The sequence below is a fragment of the Rhizoctonia solani genome, chromosome 11 (assembly GCF_016906535.1).
Source record: "Rhizoctonia solani chromosome 11, complete sequence".
NCBI lineage: Eukaryota > Fungi > Basidiomycota > Agaricomycetes > Cantharellales > Ceratobasidiaceae > Rhizoctonia > Rhizoctonia solani.
Window position 1 is genome coordinate 168557 of NC_057380.1, and position 17804 is coordinate 186360.

General features: G+C 45.8%; 3 protein-coding genes across 3 annotated transcripts; 2 read left to right on the top strand and 1 right to left on the bottom strand.

Moving 5' to 3' along the window:
- Positions 1 to 724: 724 nt before the first annotated feature.
- On the top strand, positions 725 to 8360 carry RhiXN_10133 (beige protein; the record flags this gene model as incomplete). Its single annotated transcript, XM_043329949.1, has 30 exons — positions 725 to 910; positions 958 to 1164; positions 1216 to 1902; positions 1956 to 2214; positions 2266 to 2969; positions 3024 to 3111; positions 3165 to 3273; positions 3323 to 4388; positions 4441 to 4625; positions 4675 to 4809; positions 4866 to 5032; positions 5081 to 5197; positions 5250 to 5409; positions 5459 to 5507; positions 5568 to 5575; positions 5629 to 5872; positions 5925 to 5996; positions 6043 to 6107; positions 6160 to 6261; positions 6310 to 6609; positions 6660 to 6687; positions 6736 to 6792; positions 6849 to 6866; positions 6920 to 6968; positions 7015 to 7074; positions 7121 to 7261; positions 7313 to 7438; positions 7701 to 7858; positions 7912 to 8252; positions 8300 to 8360. The coding sequence occupies 30 exons, from the start codon at positions 725 to 727 to the stop codon at positions 8358 to 8360; spliced, it is 5949 nt and encodes a 1982-aa protein (XP_043184046.1).
- Positions 8361 to 8777: 417 nt separating this feature from the next.
- Positions 8778 to 10545, bottom strand: RhiXN_10134 (F-box-like protein; the record flags this gene model as incomplete). Its single annotated transcript, XM_043329950.1, has 2 exons — positions 8778 to 10457; positions 10519 to 10545. 2 exons carry the CDS (start codon positions 10543 to 10545, stop codon positions 8778 to 8780), a joined length of 1707 nt encoding a protein of 568 aa, XP_043184047.1.
- Positions 10546 to 13030: 2485 nt separating this feature from the next.
- RhiXN_10135 (uncharacterized protein) lies at positions 13031 to 14933 on the top strand (the record flags this gene model as incomplete). Its single annotated transcript, XM_043329951.1, has 9 exons — positions 13031 to 13047; positions 13100 to 13155; positions 13209 to 13297; positions 13349 to 13419; positions 13469 to 13593; positions 13643 to 14433; positions 14490 to 14540; positions 14694 to 14755; positions 14819 to 14933. 9 exons carry the CDS (start codon positions 13031 to 13033, stop codon positions 14931 to 14933), a joined length of 1377 nt encoding a protein of 458 aa, XP_043184048.1.
- Positions 14934 to 17804: the final 2871 nt, after the last annotated feature.

Consider the following 17804-nt stretch of genomic DNA (forward strand, 5'->3'; position numbering starts at 1 on the left):
TATATATGTTTCATGGAAACCCGGTACAAAGGCTACTATTTCCCCGCACACCTTTGCCCCATGTGTTTAGCCCTCATTTTAGTTTCATTTTGAAGGATTCTCTCGTCATTTGTACCCTTCGGATGTAATGAGTTATGTCTTGAGATAGGTTTTATCTCATTTCATTGTTGCAACTAATATAGAAAGGGATCAATTCTTAATTTAGATAGCACACGATATAATAGGAATACAATGAATCGGTGATAGTAAAACTGCCTTGGAGACCCTTATTATATACACGAATAAGATGTATCCAATCATGCTTTGAGTCAGAGTAACCACATGGTCAAAACTACGTGATTGGTCACATACAGTAACTCGCGCATTCATACTGGTTCGCATAGGGTCATAAACTCTTTACAATTTGTATTTAAATAATTAAATAACTACCCAGTCCGCATGTAGCTCCTTCAATGATCCTATAGAAACATATCCAAAAAAGCATACGACTAAAAACGCGCTAAATAGCGTATTACGTAGAAGGTCCATGGGATCTTATATATAATAATGTCATTTAATATGGTATCCACTTTAGGAAGAAGTTAAGTGGATGATTCGCTATATCTGGTAAAACTGGAGAAACCAGAGGCAAATGGTAGTAAATGTGGGTTTCGTGGGAAGGTACACGTGATATTGCAGACGCAACCACGTGATTTTTATTTAGCCCGAGTCCCCCTTCCTCGTCATGCTCAAGAGTCTATTGACTCCGTTGAAAACTCGGTTCGAGGAAGCTGTCTCTCTACGGAGCAATGGCACACCTGATGCGGTGCCCGAGTCCCCGGAGGACTTTGAACGCGATGCTAGGGTAGAGACCATGCGGATGGTAGTCCAATCGATAAACGCGGTAGAGGATGATACAGCGAGAATAGACGTGAGTCGAGTTCATTTTTCCATTGCGTTTACTTATGTCCATACTAGCTTCTGGGTGAAGCCTCAAGACTTATGCTGATAGATCCTGCAACGAAGGATGTGTTTCGTGAAATGGACGGATTTCTTGTGCTCATCAGTTTTCTGTCAACGAGCGCGTTTTTGCCAAGTGAAAGCCCAGCTATAGCATTTGACCTCGTCATGCAAGTGTTTAGTGTTGCAATGATAGACCACCCAATTAACCAAACGCATTTTAAAGTGAGTTTCATCTTATGACTTCCCCACAGTGCTTATTTCATTTTCAATTAGCACAATGTAGGATATAGCGCACTCGAGAGTTCGGCCTCTGATTATCTCAACCGACCCGAACAAGGCACAAAGGCAATGGTTCTCTCATCGTTCGCGGCTTTCGTTTTCCAGCTGCCCTCTCTGTCCGTCTTCCTGCCCACCATCGACGCGCAATCCCATGACGATTCGGACGCCACAGTAACGCCTGTTGGTGATTACATCACTCAGTTGGATACGCCTTCTGCGCGGATTAGTCACCCTCTTGCTATTCCTATTCTACTTCGTTTAACTTGGTCTCTGTCCAATGAGACTTACTCATTTGCTATGGCGAAACTTTTTGATAGACTTGCAGCTGTGAGTTATGCGAATCGTGCAACAATGGCAGGGTCTGGCATCGTTCGCCTTGTCTGGGATAGATTGTATCCATTGCCCACATCAAAGTCAATTGGTAGTACGGACCTTCCGGTTCAGGAATCTCATGCTCTACAAAAGCTTCTTCGTCGCGTTATTGATGTTGGTGCGCCTTTATCAGATTTGAAGCATTTATTTAAAAGGACTTCGAGCAACGGAGCTGTGGGGTTGAAGGCCCTTGCCGCGCTCAAGGGAAACCCCCAGGCCAGATGGCCAAGTTTTCTGTCATTTCGTGGTGATAGGTGTGGGCTAGATGTCGAAAATCTTAATCTCAAGGGAAGGGGAATTAGTGTCTTAGTACGCCCATATTTTATGAGGTTATGGCTCATAGACTAATTTCTCATTCAAAGTTGTGGATATACATTGAGCACCGTTCTCATGTCCCTGTCCATCTATTTGGGTGTGTTTCGGCCGAATCTCGTGGGGCTCAATCTACGCTATTCGCTCTCGTTCTCAAACCAGATGGCTGTCTAGCTATCCAACCGAATTCTCGTAAAACTAGTGAAACTAGTGACGGGCAGGGGATAGTCACATTACCGGGTTCAATGATTCAACGTGGTCGATGGACCCACTTAGGACTCACTTGGGGATCAGGAGAGAGTGGACTAAGTGCGTTTTACATTTTAGTTAGTTATGTTTCGTTACTGATATTCTCAACAGAAATGCACATTGACGGACATTTGACTGATACCCTATCTACTATTGTTTATCCTCGTTTCTCCCAGATCCACATATACTATGGTTCCTCGCCTCTCGAAAAGTCTTATACTGGATCAAACCCTGCCTCAGCTGTTCACTCCAGAAGACCGACGCCACAACATACTCGTTCCTTTTCTTCATTTACGTCCCAATCATCACTCCCGCCTGCAAATCCACCGCCCCCGCAATACTACATTTCAAGTACCCACATATTAAATACCACGCTCTCTCCGGCCGTTGTTAGACTCGCGCACCATCTAGGGCCCCGGTACACAGGAACTTTGAGGACAGGCCTGGGGAGACATTTGACATACGAGGCAGCGACTGCTCTCAATGTTTACTTGTTTGCATCGGCAGGGACAACCAACCTCGGAACGGATCTCGCAACAGGGCTGGAGATAGGACTGGGCGAAGCGGTTGTATGTGCCCTTTTGCCTTCTGGGTGGATTGAACAGCCGCCTCGGGGAATCGAAGAATTGGAGTTGGATGCGCCTTGGCTTGGAGAAAGAAGGGTCCTGAACTGTGTCGCGGAGAAGGACCAGCGCGGGGCTGGGTGGGCTAGCGTGCGAGGGGATGTAGTAAAGTGCGAAGTCGTTGGGACTGATGAGGCGTTGAGGAGAGTCGGAGGTGCTGCCGTCGGATTAGGGTTTGTTCAGCGGGCAGAGGTATGTTTGGTGTGTCTTTTTCTTTGAAACGCCAATTCACGAATTTGGACTCAGACGACTGAGATGCTCCATGAATCGATCTGTGTACTCCTTAATTCCGTGCGAACAAATTGGAGAGTGTTGGAAGATATGGAAAATCTATGTGCGTGCCCTGTACGCATATGTAATTGCATTTACCAATCAAGCTATATTTAGCCGGCTATGAAGTCTTGGCTCAGTTATTGTACGAAAAAGCAGGGCTTATTTCGGTTGATATCTTTCAATCTTTGTTCGAATTTCTAGGGGTGGATTTCAAAACTCCTAGGTGAGCCTTTATATCTAACCTTGTGAATTTACTAACAGTTTCGATTTAGTAAATCTGTCGTGACAAACCCTCAATCGTACCGCGCTTTCGCCCTCGACATTGACCTCTGGGCACGCACCAACCCAAGTGTTCAGTCCGCGTATTTTGACCATTTTTCAACCCTCCTTACGACAAGTAAACTTTCTCGTTTCACAATCAAATCCAAGCTTTCCAAACTCCCAGTTTTGAAAAAGCTCTTGTTGGCTGTCCAGTTGGGTATTTTCAGGGACGAGATGGAAGCCCAGCTTGTTCGTGCATTGAAAGTCGTGGCCCATGCGATTTGGACACCGGAATCAATCAAAGCGCTGGTTGCCTACCTTGCTGCGAATCTTCATACATCTCAAGCCGGGACAGCTGCGTTGACACCGATGAGCACCATGTCCAGCCTTCCTCCCCAGCCCGATAAATCTGTTATAGCCCAGCGCGCAGAGCTCGTTCTCGACGTAGTGATCACGGTCTTGCACTCTTCTCATCACCTCCAACGCTTCTGCGCCGCCCTTCCTGCATCAAGGATCCTGTTGCTGTTGCTTGGAGAACGCCCGACCCCTGTTGTCGCCGCCCATATGTTGACCCTTCTCGGACTGATGATGAATAACTCGCCTAGCTTTGGACGCAAGTTTGAGCTCGCCCATGGCTGGACGGTGATCAGATGTGTGGTCCCTGGCGCTTGGGACCCGAGTGTACATGTGGCCGCCTTTGACCTGTTATTCGGTCGGATAGGAGGAAACGCAAGCTCGGCTCATGGAGAGGGACAAGTCGTCAATCCCGTTATGTTTTCCACGATTCTCACGGCGCTACAACGAGGACTCCAGCAGCGCGAATCGGATGCGGTAATGGATGTCTTGGTCGGAGAAATGGTCGAGCTATATGAATCGGTTCCGACTTTCAGACTACTCTTCAAGACCAAGTCGTCAATGACCATATTTGTGGACCTTTACCGTGACTTTTTGAAACTTAGAAGGGAGGAAGGACAGACCGAGAGGGAGGGTACTGGGGCGAGGTTGGAAGAAAAGTTAAGAAAGCTTGCTAATCTTCTGAGCGAAAACTCGGTAATCGATGCGGGCCAGAGGCAAGAGGTGAGTAAGAATTTTTGAGAATAAATCGTATGATACTCATGGTTCTATTTAGCTACGAGACTTGTCAAATGGGGCTCGACCTATAAACACAAGTCGTCGTGCCTCGGCTCGAATATCGCTCAATACACTTGGTGGTGCCGAGCCCACTTACGTTAAGACAATGATGAGACTTGCTTCCTGGCGAAAAACTACGGCTACGTCCGAGAGACAGAGGCTGAGGAAAATGATACAAGACAGGTTAGATTGCCTGGTCTGATGGTGCAGTATGATACTAATCATTTAACAGACGCGAGGCACGGAGGCAAGCATCCAATCAACAAGAATGGAAGCGGCGGATCGAAGGAGATTCTGAATTATTCCCTGGATCTAAGCGCGAGATTAAATGGCAGCTGGACGACACGGAGGGACCGTTTCGTGTTCGGTATGCAAATGGATGTATTCATCGCAGAATCCTGCTTATGATCTATACACTTTCAGGAAAAAATTACAAATGGAACAGGGGAGACTTGGCCGCGAGGCTGATGACGACTTGCCGTACTTTTCTCGAGAAGTTCGAGAAACAGAAGACGATTCATCTTCGGTAGTTCACGTCGAGGTTCCGCCCTGGGCTGAAAGCTACGAAATTGCAGCAACCGGCCAAGAGGGTGAGACCCAAGCCCCGCATGATTCATAGAGAAAACTCATTTCAGTAGAGCTCGAAGGGGATGACACTGATGACAAGTTGAGGCATATTCGACATGAACTTGTTGCCGGTGACGTTGTCGAAGAGGTCCAAAATGTTTCGCGAGTGTTGGGAGTAGATGCCTGGCGTAAGAATCATTTATTACAAAGTTTTATCAGCGTGTTTAACCACTGGTCTAGCTGGACTAATCATCATGGGCAAAACGCATTTATATCTTGTCGATGGCCTTTATCAGAATCAACAAGGTGATATTGTTGCGGCTATCGAAGCACCAAAGGACGCTTTTTTGATTCCTGGAGTGGCACTTGAGCTCGAAAACAGCCGACTGACGCAAAAATGGTTAGCCCAGTGTCGGAGAAGCTGTTAAAAGGCTAAGAGGATTATGTAGGCCATACACTCAGCTTGCAGCTCAATCAAAGCGGACATTCTTATTTAGAGTGCGTTTCTTTAGTACGACCCCGCGACCGGATACTTACAATTAATTGCCATTGCAATAGGACGTTGGGTATAAATAATTCACTTAGTATCACCTGCTATAGCTGATACATAGCTCAATAGGCTTGAATTTTACTTCAAGGATAACCGCACGGTACTGGTTGTATGCGCCACGTCAGATGCACGACAACAAATTCTAAACAAAATCGCATTTGTACAAGCCCGAAGCAGCCTTGAGTCTCTGACCCCTGGCGGGTTCCGGTCTCCCTTAATTAACCGTATGAGTGCGCGAGTTAGCCTGGCCTTTCAAGGTCGGGACGAAGTATCTACGGCGACTCGAAGGTGGCAAGCACGAGAGATCAGTAACGTATATCCCACACTTTTAATTTAAGCAACTAGCTACTAACCTTTGATCACAGTTTGCTTATCTAAGTATACTGAATCAAGCTTCCGGGAGGACCTGCAATGATCTCACTCAATATCCCGTTTTTGTAAGTAGTGTCTAATCAATTTAGAGCAGGTACTAATTACTCTTAGCCCTGGGTTCTCAGTGATTACACATCCAAAACACTGGACCTCAACTCCCCGGAGACCTTCAGAATGTATGCCGGTTTGGCAAGTACTCAAATTAAACTAACCTCCGCATTTGTTTAGCTTATCGAAACCGATGGGTGCACTGTCGCCCGCGAGAATGGAAGCCGCCAAGACTCGCTATTCAAGTCTGGAATCCATCGGAGAACAAGCTTTCAATTACGGGTATGTAAATCAGTCAGATTTGTGAATTGCTCATAAATGGTTTTTTAGGACTCATTTCTCCTCATCTATGATCGTTTGCCACTTTTTGATCCGGCTCGCCCCCTTTACGCATCATTTTAGACGGCTTCAGGGAGGCAGTTGGGATCTCCCTGATCGCCTTTTTCATAGCATACAACGAGCATGGGAGTCGGCATCAGAAGATACCAGGGGTGACGTTAGGGAGCTAATTCCGGAAATGTTTACCTGTCACGAGTTCTTGGACAATCGAGCAAATTTAGACCTTGGGATCCAAGGAAATGGCGAGCGCGTAGACAATGTTAAACTGCCACCGTGGTGCAACGACGATCCGTGAGTTCTCGTTTTGTAGTAGGCTTTCCCCCGCTTACAGATTTGGGTAGTTACTTGTTTATTCAACTCCACAGACAGGTCTGAGCCAACTTGTTTTGTATGTTCTCAATTCTGAGTTTTTTACAGGCCTTGGAAAGCGAACTTGTAAGCAGAGGGCTGCCTTCTTGGATCGATTTAATTTGGGTGCGTATCGCTCCTGGCTAGCCTGTGCATCATATTTACCATAAGTTTTGACTAAGGGTCACAAACAACGAGACGTAAGTCGCCCACAGCGTGGTACCTTCTCGCTGGAGTTGAGCTTTGTAATTAGCCAGAATCATTCAACGTTTTTCACCCTTTGAGTTACGAAGGTACCATTGGTGAGTAGCCTAGACTCTGTGATAGCTTGACGCTTAGCGCCCCTAGACCTGGATTCGATCACCGACCCTATGGAACGAGATGCCACCGTAGGCATCATTCACAATTGTAAGAGGGGTCAGCCATCCGGATTGTGAGCTGATGTATCGTTTAGTTGGACAGACGCCACGAAAACTATTTACTAGTCCACACCCACCGCGTATGATGGAAGGAGTAAAGACATTACCATTAGGAACAATTTACGGGATTGAAGAAAGCTATGACTTGTTATGTCATACGTACCGCCCGGTACATAGTAGGTTCTTTTTTCATCGTTTTGCTTCCCTTGTGCTAACCGATTTGAAAGCCATAGACGGACCGGTGGAGCAGCTTGTGATCGATAATATCTCGGATCGGATTATCCCTTGTGCCACCCATACTTTGAGGAACCCCGATGTACCTCATGAGCGACTTGAGTGGGGGTTCAATGATCGTTCGTTAAGACTTTACAGTGATTCCAAGGCGAGCAGTTTTCGTTTTTCATTTTCCAATAACTGACAAATCCATACAGCTTCAATACATTGCCGAGTCTTACGATCCAACTTGCGCTGTATTCGTGGATGCGACGAGTTTCTTAACAGGGTCAACTGATGGATCAGTCAATATGTGGCGCATACATCGATCGGGACATATTGCTAAATTAAGCTGTACTCGTCAAATGCAGGCACATACAGATAATGTACTCTGCGTCGCAGCTTCAAAAGCTTGGTCGATAGTCGTCAGCGGATCTGAAGATGAAACCCACCACAACCATAGAGGACTCGCTGCAGTATGGGACCTAAAGCGTGGCGTTCATGTGTGGACCGTCCTTCACGAAACGCCTGTTTCCTTGTGTACAGTGATGGAATCTACGGTAGGTTCTTTTTCCTACGCACGCATCCGTGTTTCATTCTGAATATTTTCAAGGGGAACATTGCAACCTGCTCGGCCACATCACTTAAGCTTCACACCCTCAATGGTTACTTCGTTGCGGAGCTGGAGGTTGCGCAGCCTATCCTGGCGTTAAGTTTCCACGAGCGCGAATACTCGCCTGTGGGGATACTCGCGACGGCTATTGGAGGAGAAATTATTCTCAGGACATGGAAGCCCAAAACACCTGGACTCGAGGACCCGAATCCACCGCGGCCAACGAATCAGGAGGGACCTGCTCGGTGGGATTTCCTTGCCCTTCGGACGCTCAGTTTACAAACGGAAGGAGTTGGCCTCGCTATGCGAATGCCAAGAGTAACATCGCTAAAATTCGTGGGGTGAGTGATGTTTATATAATAATAATCGGAATCTAATGGACTGCTAGGGAATCGTTGTTTCACGGAGACGAAGCGGGGCGCGTTTACTCATGGACTTTACCAGACTGAAAATCCAGCTTTTGATTACAACACACACATTCATATGTAACATATTCATAACCAAGCGAAATATATTTTATAAGTTATAAGAAACTCTCTTGGTTAACTGTATGAGATTATAGATAGGTACTCCTAATAACGAACTAGCTGTAGGTGATTGAGTACCACCTACGAAGACGCTGCTCCATAGTAGACACAAAGCTCCGGTTAAACCAGGCTTGGTATAAGCTTCCTTACCTACAAGTCTCTTGGCAGAACATGTTTTGATGCAATTTACTGGCACATCGTGCCCTGATTTTAGCCTTGATATATGTACTAGGTCACTTGAAAGACATTGGTGCAGATTTCAGTGTCGTACATGGATTCCCTGTCATTACACATGATACTAGCAAGTGTCAAGCATACATCCTAATCTAACCTAAACTATTACCATAATTCCCAGGGGGCGTCTTCAAACTCTACTGGATAAGCTTGATAATTTGTAATGCGACAATCAGGTATGATGTCTTTAAAAGCCTTCGCGAGAGGATGATCTCCTTCAACTGGGGTCCATCGCTCCTCTCCATCACCCTGCACAGCCAGTCCAAGTTCTAGTTGTCGAATTGACTTCAGGTGACTGGTCACCATATCTACAATGGCTTCCGAACTAAAAACCTTGGCGCGCGTTATGTAAAGATTAGCAATGCTGGCGACCAGTGAGCCTTGGGAGAGTGAGCTATGCGTCAGAACATTGCAATAAGCAGCATCAAAATTCCACGAGTTCATCCATAGTGTCTCTAAACCTGGAACCACCGACTTGATCAATTCTCCCAGCGACTTGGGGGACGAAGACGGCCAAGGGTCAATGCCATCTCCGGTGATCAAAAGGTCCTTAACGAGCACGTTTCTCATTAATTCGCAAAGAGTCTCCCAGCTAATTTCTTCGCGCTCACGAGTGCCCCGACAAAATCGAAGGTACAGGCTTCTTCCACTCAGGAGTAGTCTCAAGCGATGAGAGCGAGAAGTAATAGAAGATAAGAAGGTATCGAGAGTGTTGAAGTATAAATCGTCAGCGAGAAGGATTTGTAGACTCGGAAGCTGGATTTTTGGCATTTTATCGCCAAGTGGACCATCGTAAAAACTTCTGACGGAAATGAACTTCAGGACTCGTAGCTGACTCGCTGAAGAGAGTGTACCAAGAAAGTTTGCCACCGCCTCGTCGTAGCCGAACAGGACTTCTTGAAGGTGGAGTTCGGTCAGCCGGTGCGAGTAGTTAAATGTGTGCCAGCACAACTGGGTTCCGCGAATTCGTATTGCAGAGAGAGAAGAAATAAGATGTGTGAATGAGTTGTGCTCTGTCGAGCCTGGTGAGAAGACGTTGTTATTTTCTTGTGGGAGGGATTCGTAATACGAATCGCGCTGGTCCTTGTATATCGATATCTCAGATAGTCCCAGATGTGCAGACAAATTGGTGACTAAGAATGCACTCAGAATGTTCCGGACTGTAGATAGACTTGTTGTGGAAATATTCACAGCACGAAATCTCGGAACTAGCTCGGATAAGACAGGCTCAGATATTGGATTGCAAAGCTGAGTAGCCACAAGATACAAGTTCCCCTTGGATCTTTCAAGCATGTGTGTTGGAACAGGGTTCGGATTCTCGCCCAGAAGGTCGTAAGACGGAGAGCCAAAGATAGGAATGATTGACCAGAATGAGCCATTATTTAATACAACGTCCCTCCACTCGGTACAGACTCCGATCAGGTTGTAGATCGCGCGGTAGATTCTAAACACCTTTGTCTTCAAGGATTCGGACACAGGAGAATAATATGAAAAGTCAAAGACAACGTTTGCGAAAATTTCAGATAGGACTTCGCGGGGCAAAGCACATGTGGGGCAGGTAATGCTATTTCTAATTTGGGCCAGGGTGCTGCGAATACGAAAGATCTTTGGAAAGAAACTATCTTGTATCTGCTCGAGTGCATAGCCGATCTGTGTGGTTAACTCCTTGGGGGTTGCTTTCTTTGGCCAAAGGCTGTCTTTGAGTGAGATGCTCAGCTCTATATACCTGCTCATTGCTTTTTCAAGCAAGTCGCCAGTCTCTTTCCACTGGTGTATATCTAGCAACTATGTATCCGACGGTCAAATCGGCAAACACTAGCGGCGTAATGAAGTTCACTTAACTTACAAGCGGTTGGTCGATACTATGAGCCATTTTTGATTTCTTTATGTGGAGGTAGCACTTAATTGAGATTGAACTCAAGGACCAGTGTACGTATTCTGGCTGCTTCACGGGGCTTAGGGGGGGAGGCACAAAGTCAAGTTTACGTAACTCATGTGATTGCCCATGGATTATGAGAAACATTGAGCACGTGATCCCACTGTCCGCAAAAGGAAGACTGGGCCTTGGGGCGGCACGCGAAGATAAAGACGAGAAGAATATGCATACATAAAATGGGGGAGAGAGGGGCATACGACCGGACCGGCAGACGCACGGGGGTGGGAGCCGGAGAGGCGGTACACCGAACCAGGGTGCCACCGGGGCCGAGCCACCGAGCGAGCTGGGTGGACGGCCAAACCGGGTTGTATGCGTATAGAGAAGGCGCGGGCGGGTGGGACTCGCGGAGATAAAGGGGGGGGGAACGGACTGGATAAGCTCTGCTGCGAGCACGATGTGCTCGCCGAACGTAGAACGGAAGAAAACAGAACAAGAGGCGTAAGCGCCGGAAAACAGTGCGCAAACATGACAACTGCTGAACAGTAAGGGCACACGCAACGGCCTGGTCGGCCGAGTATAAGTTTTGCGTCCTCCACAAGCGTCGCAAAACTATACATAGTCGAAGTTTTAAATATTTTCTAAAATATCTCGAGAGCTAATCTCAAGTGTCCTTCTTTGAACAACAGGCGAGCTCTAAACTGTTCTTAAATTTATCCCTTATTCTGGTATTAGGCTATATGCATAACGTCTACAGACCAATCGCTACCAGTATTTTACAATTGCGGCCGGACCTAGACGTACTGAAAAGGCAGCTTCTCTTCTCCTTGCGAAATCTCTTGTCTCTCATTCTTATAAACGGTAATTTCTTTGCGCTGTAGGGATGTATGTTGTGACGTGATTTTTTTTAGTCCCTGTGTTGAGTGGTTTGTTCGCACGTAGCTCCCGTCACTCGCGTAATGGAAATGTATTTTAAAAGAAAACAATTGACACATGCATCCAAAATGGCTGAAAATAGACTCAAGTCTTTGGGAAACGACTCCAGCTGCAGTCAGTTAATGACTCCCGCGCACCCGAACTCCCATCCTGTCTACCTCATTTACAATTCTGGTATTTCTGATTAAATTTTCAGGTACCACTCGGGTAGGGAAATTTACCTATTGTGCCACTTTTCATTTGGCCACGCCTACGCATTGATTACCCATCATTCACTCACATTTGTCTGATCGCAAGGGCAATGTCTTAACGCCAACGTCGACGCCGATAACATTCGACTCCGCTCTGCCTTCAGCCAATCATCGCATTCCGATACTAATATTGCTGGTACCGTGGTGGAACTGGGCTCGACCGGCGTGATTACTATCACCAATGTAGAAATACACGATTCAGAACTACGCAAATATCCGTGTGATCCCATATGGGTACGGGAAGGGACAATTTTGTTTTCGTGAATATAATACCAGCCAATCTTTTGAAGGTTCGGTTTACTGTTAGTAGGTAGAGTAGTTGAGCATGATAATTCACAGCTTATCCCCTCGAACGCAAGTGCTAATAAGAACTTCCTGTCGCTTCCTTGGCATTCCTTCATGAGTGGATTACAATGTGAAGAGGAGAAAAGGGTATGTAGTCGTATATACAATCAATGAAATAGACCCGATTATTCAAGTTTGGTAATAGTATGCCGGCCCAATTTGTACGCTTGCCACGGCCTGATATGGAAAGTGGGGTTTGGAAATGCAAATATTGACTCGGGGGCAAGCGAATGCGGGCTTTGAAAGGGGGGAATGAAATATGATGGGAGATATCGAAGGGAGACGAGCTTCCAAGTCACCAGGGTACCTATATTGCTTGTGGCATTCTATCCGAGGCCTCGAGGTCGAACACAAGGACCAGGTGCGCGGAAGACGGTCTCTGGAAGTATAAGCCTCGCGAAATCCGGAGCACGTCAAATTAATCAAGGTGGCAAAATTAACGATCGTATTTTTATTGTCACTTTGGAGTGAGATGTTTCAATAAAAAAAAAGGCATATTGTATCGTGCGTAGCATACTTTTTGACTAATAGATCTAAACTTGGGTTATATGTGCTTTGTATATGTAGGCACCGATCTTAACGATTGTACAAGTAGCTCAACGGATTGTAATTGTACGTCACTTTGTTGATTGTCCCTGCTCATATACGGTCGCGCTCATCCTAACATCGAACCCCTTATGATCAGAAGAAGCAATGAACTGGGCTGGGGCGGGCGTTCATTACAGCTCGGCCGATGAATTCGTCCGTATTTGGAAGTACCTACCTCAAACACGAGGATCTAAATCACGGCATAACCACGCAAAAAGCTGGGTTAGCTTGTAGCTAACTGAACCTTGTGCGACTCGTAGCCCTATATAACTCAATACGTTCGGCACTTTGTACGCTACACTCTGCCGCAATTTCCTAACGTTTGCTGCGCGTCTCTCACATCCATTTAGTTCACCTAGCAAGATATGCATTCAAACATTAGGTATGTGCTGTAACTTAACCACTATTCGGGCTCCCATGACTGAGTCGCTTAGCGGCGCAAATCCTGCGAGTGCGGAAGCAAGCGAATTGAAAATAAAGACAGGAGAAAGTAAGCTGCGTAGACTTATCGCTGCTTGGGGGCTCGCTCACGCTTATCGCTAGATGATTTAGTCTTTAGCTCACAGAACAATAGCCTTCTCGAAGATTCTTGCATGGTTGACCCTGCAAGCAAAGTAACCAAACACACCAAGGTGAGCGTACAGCCTGGTGTATTTCGTTATCTTGCTTACAAACTTCCTCAGACTGCGGGACTTTATCCAAGACTTGCACAAGCAATTGAGTTGGTTGACCGCGTGTACCAGCGCCAGGAAGAGTAAGCCCAATATGCCCAGTCGAGTAAAACGGTGCTTACTTTGACATAGGACCCAACGTCGCTTAGCAAAGAGGGGTTGGACCAATGAAGATATATCAAGGCTCTGGACCAACGTACAACTTAAGTCAATTTGGGAGGAGTGGGTCCATCGGCCCGAACCTCCAACCAACAAAGGTAAGTTGCATGTAAATACCCCAACTAAATTTTGCTCACGTAATATCAGATTGGGAAGATATCCAATCGAGGCTCAGACTTTCGTTGGAGGGGTGCTCTGAATGGGCTCATGCAAAGGCCAGGGAGATAGGCCTATCAGGAAAGCTCAGTGAGCTATTGGTGAAGCTCTCACCGCCTGTCAGCTTTAGGATCCGCCACCGCCAATCATCAATGTGGGATTACGCCTCCCCATCTCCTTACCGGCCTCCATTCCCGTCGTTCATACACATGCGCGACTGGACAATTGTTAAGGATCTTTGGAAGACGGATCGTACCGGGGAGGAAATGCTTGCTCTCTTTGAGGAGCACAGTGGGGCCATTGAGGGACTAATAGTCAAGTGGAAGCGTGGGATCAAATCCTATTTTGCAAACTTGGTGCTTGACAAGAAACGATCACGTGTACAAACTCCAATTGTCAAACCGACAATGCTCCGGTTTGGAAGCGAACCTGATCCACTTTTGCATTACACAGACGAGCACAAAATACTCTTACGAGGCGACGTATTATTTTACAACACCAAGGAGGATCTTTCACCCCCAACCCCATTGACGTACAGCGAAATTATTCACAATAATGGTCTCGTTGCATTGCCCTTGTCTCTTGAGCCCGACTCGACGTTGCTAACACCAGAGGTAGATTTCCATAAGTACAATTTTTATGTGGAAGCGCACTTGGTTGCATGCGCTCTCATGGAGTCATTGCATATACCTTCCGCATCTCACCTTTTACTGGTTGGTTTGGGTGCTAACTTTCAATGCAAAATGTGTCTTGACGCCCCACAAGTGACTTGGATGGAGCTAGTGAGTGTTGATATATTTACAAGAGGCTGAATTACACTAATACTTACTACTGACAGTTGCGCCATTACATTGCGTCAACTGAGCTCTTCAAGAAGAATTTAAAGGCGGTGCGCTCATTCTGTGGAGGGGTCACGTACAGAAATGTACATGATACTGAACTTTGTATTGAACAATCCATGGTTGGACACTGCTCAATCAATCTGCCAATGGAGCTTGGCGGGCACACAACCAAGCATTGCAAGTGTCTATTATGCGCCCAGATTCTGGGTCTTGAAGACGTGATTGCCCCCAAGTGGGCAATTGTTAGGCACCTTCAAGACGTGTAAGTAAATCGTGTTAGCCAAGCTATCCTTTTTGTGCTTAGGCTGACGCATATACTTGCCAGACACGGAGTTGCTGAGGGCAAAATACCTTTACACTATACACCTCAGCACTTATACAAATCGATAAACAACTTTGGAGGATATGGCCTTCCGCCCCAAGATTCAGAATTGTTCTAATTGCCGTAACAACTGCACAAGCATTGTTGTTCTAAGATTCATCCCCCCCCCTTAAATTGTTTAAAACCTGGGATTATTTCTATATCTAATTCCATGTGTAGTCTTGTTGTGATTGGTGCCATGTAATTGCTCTCATGCATGGGTTATATACATATTCTGCGTGGAAGAATGCAATGGGCTTTGTCTCAAGCCAATGCAGCCAATATTGAAGGCTTACTTATATAGTTGTACCTTACAGTGATTATGGCATCACTAGTCACAAGTACGTTGAGTCTATGTGTTTGCTGATATGGGAGGGCCTTGTCAGAGGGAGAGATCAACGCCCCCAAACTAAGGCATGGAAAGCAATATGACAACGCAAACTAATCAATTAAGCACTTGATATATTGTTGTCTTCTTGGGACAACGGAGTAAAGTCTGAACAAGCAGCATCCCAAGAACCGCCTATGTAAAATAATCAAAGAATGCGTACATGATACGCAATTGCAAATTAACACGAGATTAGAGCAAAAGAATGAGCGGTGAGAAAGGGTACCAAGGCAAGACTAATTCTCAAATAAATAATGCAAGATTACATACCCTACGTTTCTACATGTAATGTAGTGAGGAAAGCGCAAGTCATTGGTGAATTATTGGTAGCCAAGTAATCAGGCTCTGCGCTTACCCGTTAAGGAGCGTGGATTATTGTTGCGGTGACTGACACTAATTAACGGAAATTGTTTATTCAAATATGTTGAGACAAAATTGAGGAACAAAATAGCAAGGATATGGTCTAGAAGAGCCGTCTCTGGGTAAGGACAAGTCAGTTGAGCTTGTCACTGCTCATTGCTGTTTAAATTGCCCTAGTACCTGTACTCTTGATTCCAGACTACTTTTTTTCCCAGTGTAGACGGTTTGGGGGTAATTTAGTCAATGGGCCGCTGGGGGGGGGGATATTACATCCAATAAGAGCGTACCTGATAATTTCCATTAGAACGTTTCAAGGACTGTTGGCCTCCTTGTGTAATAGTATAGATCTTACCCCTACTAACAGACACTTATGACACGGTGTGACCATACAAGATAATATTGATACGCAGTCAATTTGCCGTAGATAGATTTAGTACAAGATAATCATTCAGCAAAGATAGTGCTAAAAACTGTATGTACAGACAGTTAAATCTATGTTCAAGCTTGAAGGCTCCTGATAGCATTGTTGGTCATAATACAAAGGTCCGTTGAGATTGATTCCTTTTATGTTTCCGCACTATTAAAACTGGGGTAAGGGGGTATTGAGTGAAACAACACCTGAAAAAATAAAACAAAACAAAATAAATCTATGACTTTATCCTCTTCTAAGATGCAGAGAGCACTCAAAGCACACACTCAGTTGGCCAACCCCTCATAACATCCCTCTACAATTATCAGAGTTCTGACACCATAAGCCTATTTCCGAAGCTCTTCAACTCAATCAGTTGCTTGTCAATGCAAATCCATGTTAGTGCCTGGTCATGCAGCATCACACCTGAGATTGATACCTTTATTCTACGCGCAAACTTCATAGAACATTAACATCCTGCCGCTTGAACTGTGACCGTCCTGGAGCTACACAGGATGGGCGGGCTTGTGAATGGAAGCCAGTGTCTAACTCACTGTCTTGTTCTATCACTTTCTATCTGCATTCCACTTTCTCCCGGCCTCTTTCCTACATCTCTTGCTTGAGTTTGCCCCCCTCTCCTAGCTGCCTTGTGTCTGGTGCTGGTCTGTATAGGAATTGTGATTGATTATGATCCAAATCTTCAGGGCGCCAGCACCCTGTCCACTGCCAATATTTTCAATCTTGCAACAGGTGCTAGTGCTAATCATTAGCTCCATCTGTACCGGCCTCTGGCGTGCTGGCAAACATTGCACACACGTTCTCGATCACATAATTGGAGCTTCAATACCCAACACACAAAACGGTTTAGCTTTTTTTTTTTAGAAAAAAAAAATAGATTTAATTTAATCAGAGAAACATAAAGTTGCCACTCATCTTGGTCTAGAGTTGAGATCTTTGTCCTAGTCATGTTGACCGCAAGAGTGAAATAAAAGAGACACTCAGTTTGAGTGAGCAGTGCCCTAGTGGCTGTGTAACTAGTCCCCGCACGAATGGAAGATTTGTACTTATCTCTTAAAACAAACTTGCAGGCTAGAAGACATGCAATTTGGATAATCAGGGGAAACATTTGAGCCGGATACAGGTGTCATAAGGGCATGCTACGTGAGGCCTTGAGGGTAGAAGAGGGGGTGCCGGCAGTGGTATATACAGTAGATTGTATGCACGTAAAAAAGGTGCAGGCGGATGGGACTTGCGGAAAAAGGGAGGGGAAAGGACCGGACAAGCTCTGCTGTGAGCACAACATGCTTGCCAAACGTAGTATAGAAGAGAAGGAACACAAGGCGCAAGCGCCAAAAATGAAAAATCATAAGCAGTGCGCAAACGCAACATCTACTGAGTGACACGGGTACACGCACCGGCCTGATTGGCCCGGGATAAGTTTTGCGTCCATGTAGCTTCTGTTACGCAAGTAACAGAAATACGTTTAAAAACCAATGCACACATGCATCCAAAATGGCTGAGAACGGTCCCAGGTCTTTGTGAAAATGACTCGAGCTATAACTGCTCAATGAACTGCGTGCACCCAACTCCAATCCTGTTTACCTCGTCATTTACAATTCCGTTATTGCTGACCAACTTCTCAGGTGACACTCATGCAGAGAAGCTTACCTGTTTTGCTGTTCTTCATGAATTTTCACTTAGCCATGGCTACGCATTGATTACCCATCATACACATCTCAGCTGTTACACTCACTTGATTGCAAAGAAAATCATCAACCCCTTAACGGCCGACG